Source organism: Alligator sinensis, unplaced genomic scaffold, assembly GCF_000455745.1.
Source record: "Alligator sinensis unplaced genomic scaffold, ASM45574v1 scaffold1186_1, whole genome shotgun sequence".
NCBI lineage: Eukaryota > Metazoa > Chordata > Crocodylia > Alligatoridae > Alligator > Alligator sinensis.
The window spans coordinates 7466-10141 of record NW_005843233.1 but is presented as its reverse complement, the minus strand read 5'-3'; the positions used below and the strand labels follow the sequence as shown (position 1 = coordinate 10141).

The 2676-nt window shown below is 61.9% G+C and overlaps 1 protein-coding gene across 2 annotated transcripts in view; it reads right to left on the bottom strand.

Moving 5' to 3' along the window:
• Positions 1-2676, bottom strand: part of LOC106723162 — a 22892-nt gene that overhangs the window by 15208 nt on the left and 5008 nt on the right. For both annotated transcript variants that reach the window (XM_025194527.1, XM_025194526.1), the window contains exons 5-6: positions 1887-2198; positions 1409-1741 (exon numbers count right to left, since the gene is read on the bottom strand). In XM_025194527.1, coding sequence (XP_025050312.1) covers positions 1409-1741; positions 1887-2198 — 645 coding nt within the window. The remainder of the gene's footprint in view (positions 1-1408; positions 1742-1886; positions 2199-2676) is intronic.

Below are 2676 nucleotides of genomic sequence, written 5' to 3'. Positions count from 1 at the left end.
TCTTCCCTCGCTCCACCCCCCGTCCCGCCCCCCCTCCCCACACACACACACACACACACACACACACACACACACACTCTCAGCTTCCCTGCACAGATTGACCTGTAGCCACTTGTTGGGCTGCTGCCACCCCCTGCCCGACTACTTGCTGGGCCCCCATTTGTGAGACATGTGCCCAGCCCCAAGCAGCTCCTTGCTTGGGCTGGGGGAGACAGCTACACAGTTAATGTTCGAGCCACACACCAGATCATCTTCCCCAGCCAAGACCAAGTCTAGGAGAGTGCTGTGTCTGGTTGGCCCTTGCCCTTCCTGGGTCAGGAAGTGCTCCTTGATCACGGTCAGGAAACTGTATGAATGATCTGACCTAGCCACGTGTTCCTCCCAATCTATATTCGGGTCACTGGACTCACCCATGACTACCAAGTCCCGTTGGCACATGGCCTCTGTCAGTTCTCAAGAGAGCTCCAGGTCCAGCTCCTCCACTTGGTTTAGAGGCCTACCCTTCTGCCTTTTCTCCCTACTCTGACCTGAGACAATTGAGCCAGGCCTCACCTGCGATCCCCTCTTCCCTCTGGCTGCACCAGGAATGCAGGGACCTGGATGCAGCAGCCCAGGAGGCCCCCCTGGCCTGTGTCCCTCTGCTCCTTGGTGCTCCAGCTCCTCCAGGAGGGATGGAGCATTGCTGCTAGCTAATGGAAACCCAAAGCCCTTGACCATGTCACTGCATGTGACTGGACCATAACAGGAATGACTGTTTCCCATGGCCCTGAGGGCTGAGCGTCAGGCCCTGCCGGGTGGAGGTGCAGCTCGGACTCCGCACTGTAGGACTTCCCGTCCGGTGCCCGAGTAGGGGCGGGGGTGTGGATCCTGTGGAGGTCTGAGCTCTCCAGGGGCCTGGGCTCCTTCTCTCCCGCTCCCTTTTGCAGCCAGGTCACTGCCAGACGCCCAAGGTAAAACCCCAAGATCAGGCACCGCAGGGTCTCTGGCCGGCTGCCCAGGGACCAGGGCCTGCGGGTGGGAGACCTCCCCCAGGTCCAGGGGGCGCGGACGGCAGGCTGCAACAGGTGGGAGCGGCATGTCAGTAAGCGGACCCCGTTCCCAGACACCAGACACGTGCCCACTCACTCACTGCCCCAGCAGGCCTGAGTCCAGCTCCTGGAGGCCTCTGCCATTGGCTCCCTTCACACATGCAGAGCAATACCAGGTGCCTCCTCTTGCAGACAGCCTCCAGGGGAGCCCAGTGCAAGGGACCGGGCATTGCCATGGGGTCACAATCCCTCTAAGTTGGGCTGGGTTATAGGTGGGTCAGCTCCTCTTTGGACCCACGACGAACAGAACCAGAGCGGGGTCCATGACCAGGCCCCTTATCCTGCAACTGCCACCGGGCCTGTCCCGTCCCAGCACTTACTGATGCTCCTCTCAATGGGGGCCTGCAGGGCGAGGTGGTCCACACGGCAGATGTACTCTTCCCCCTGGTCTCTGGACATCCAGCAGGTGAGTCCCGTCTGCTGCTGGAAGCTCTTCCCATCCCGTGCGAGGACGGCCATGCCGGGCTCCACTCTGCACTCAGCGGAGTCCTCCAGGATTGCAGCAGTGTCCTCCCCCTTGCCCCTCCGCAGCCAGGTCACACTCAGCTCCCCCGGGAAATGCCCCGCGATGCGGCAGCTAAGGGTGACTCCCATCCCTGTGGCCATGGACTCAGGCTGGGTGATTTCGGACACGTCCGGGGGCCGCAGGAGACCTGGGGAAGGGAATATCCAGAGGCAGGGACAGGCCCCGTCAGGGGAGCCACGGCCTGGCAGGGGCTGCTCCCGGCCCCTCACACACCACACAGACCCAACACCCCTGCAGCGGGGCTGGGACCCCAGGACACGGCCCCTCCTCACCCGCGGCCCTCAGGCTCAGCTCTCTCTCGCTCGGGGGCTCTCCGGGGCCGTGCTGGACGCGCACTCGCACTCGCAGCTCCGGCCGGGTCAGGCTCCAGGTGGGCACTCTCCAGATGCTCGTCGCAGTGAATGTGCCGTCCGCATTGTTGTCTATCTGCGCTGGGTCTTCCCCCCAGCTCCAGATCCCATCGCAGCCCCACTGAATTGGGGGCACCTCCCTGGGGTAGAAGTTGTGGAGCTGGACAGCAAATGGCACCTTGTCCCGGGGATCCCACTCTGGCAACACCTGGATCTCCGACACCTGCGGCCGGGCTGGGGAGACAACAGAACTGTTAGCTAGAGGACTGCTGAGACAACATTTTGGGGAGATGGGTATTTGGGCCTCATAGGCATCTGGCTGGTGTGGGGAGGTGCTGTGAGGTCTGGGTGAGGCCTTCTACCCCGGCTCACTTGGCACTTCCAATGCCCTAGCAGGTGCAGGAGCATGTTGGGTGGGGGCGTGTATGGCAGGGTGTGGGAGGGGTGTGGAGTTGCTGCAAGGGGATGTGGCTGTGTGGGGAGGCATAGCATATGTTTGCGGCTGCGTGCATAGGTGCGGGGTTGTGGGGACAGAGCGTGGGGTTTGTGGGGTGTGGGGGTGTGGGTTCCCCCTACACATTCCTCCCATGGTGAACTGTAATGTCCCTTTTGAGCCAGGAGGTCTTGTCCATCCTCCTGCTACCTTTCCTTTTTGCAGGAATGGTTTTCTCTTATGCTCTGAGGATCGTATCTTTGAGCAACGACCGCTCTT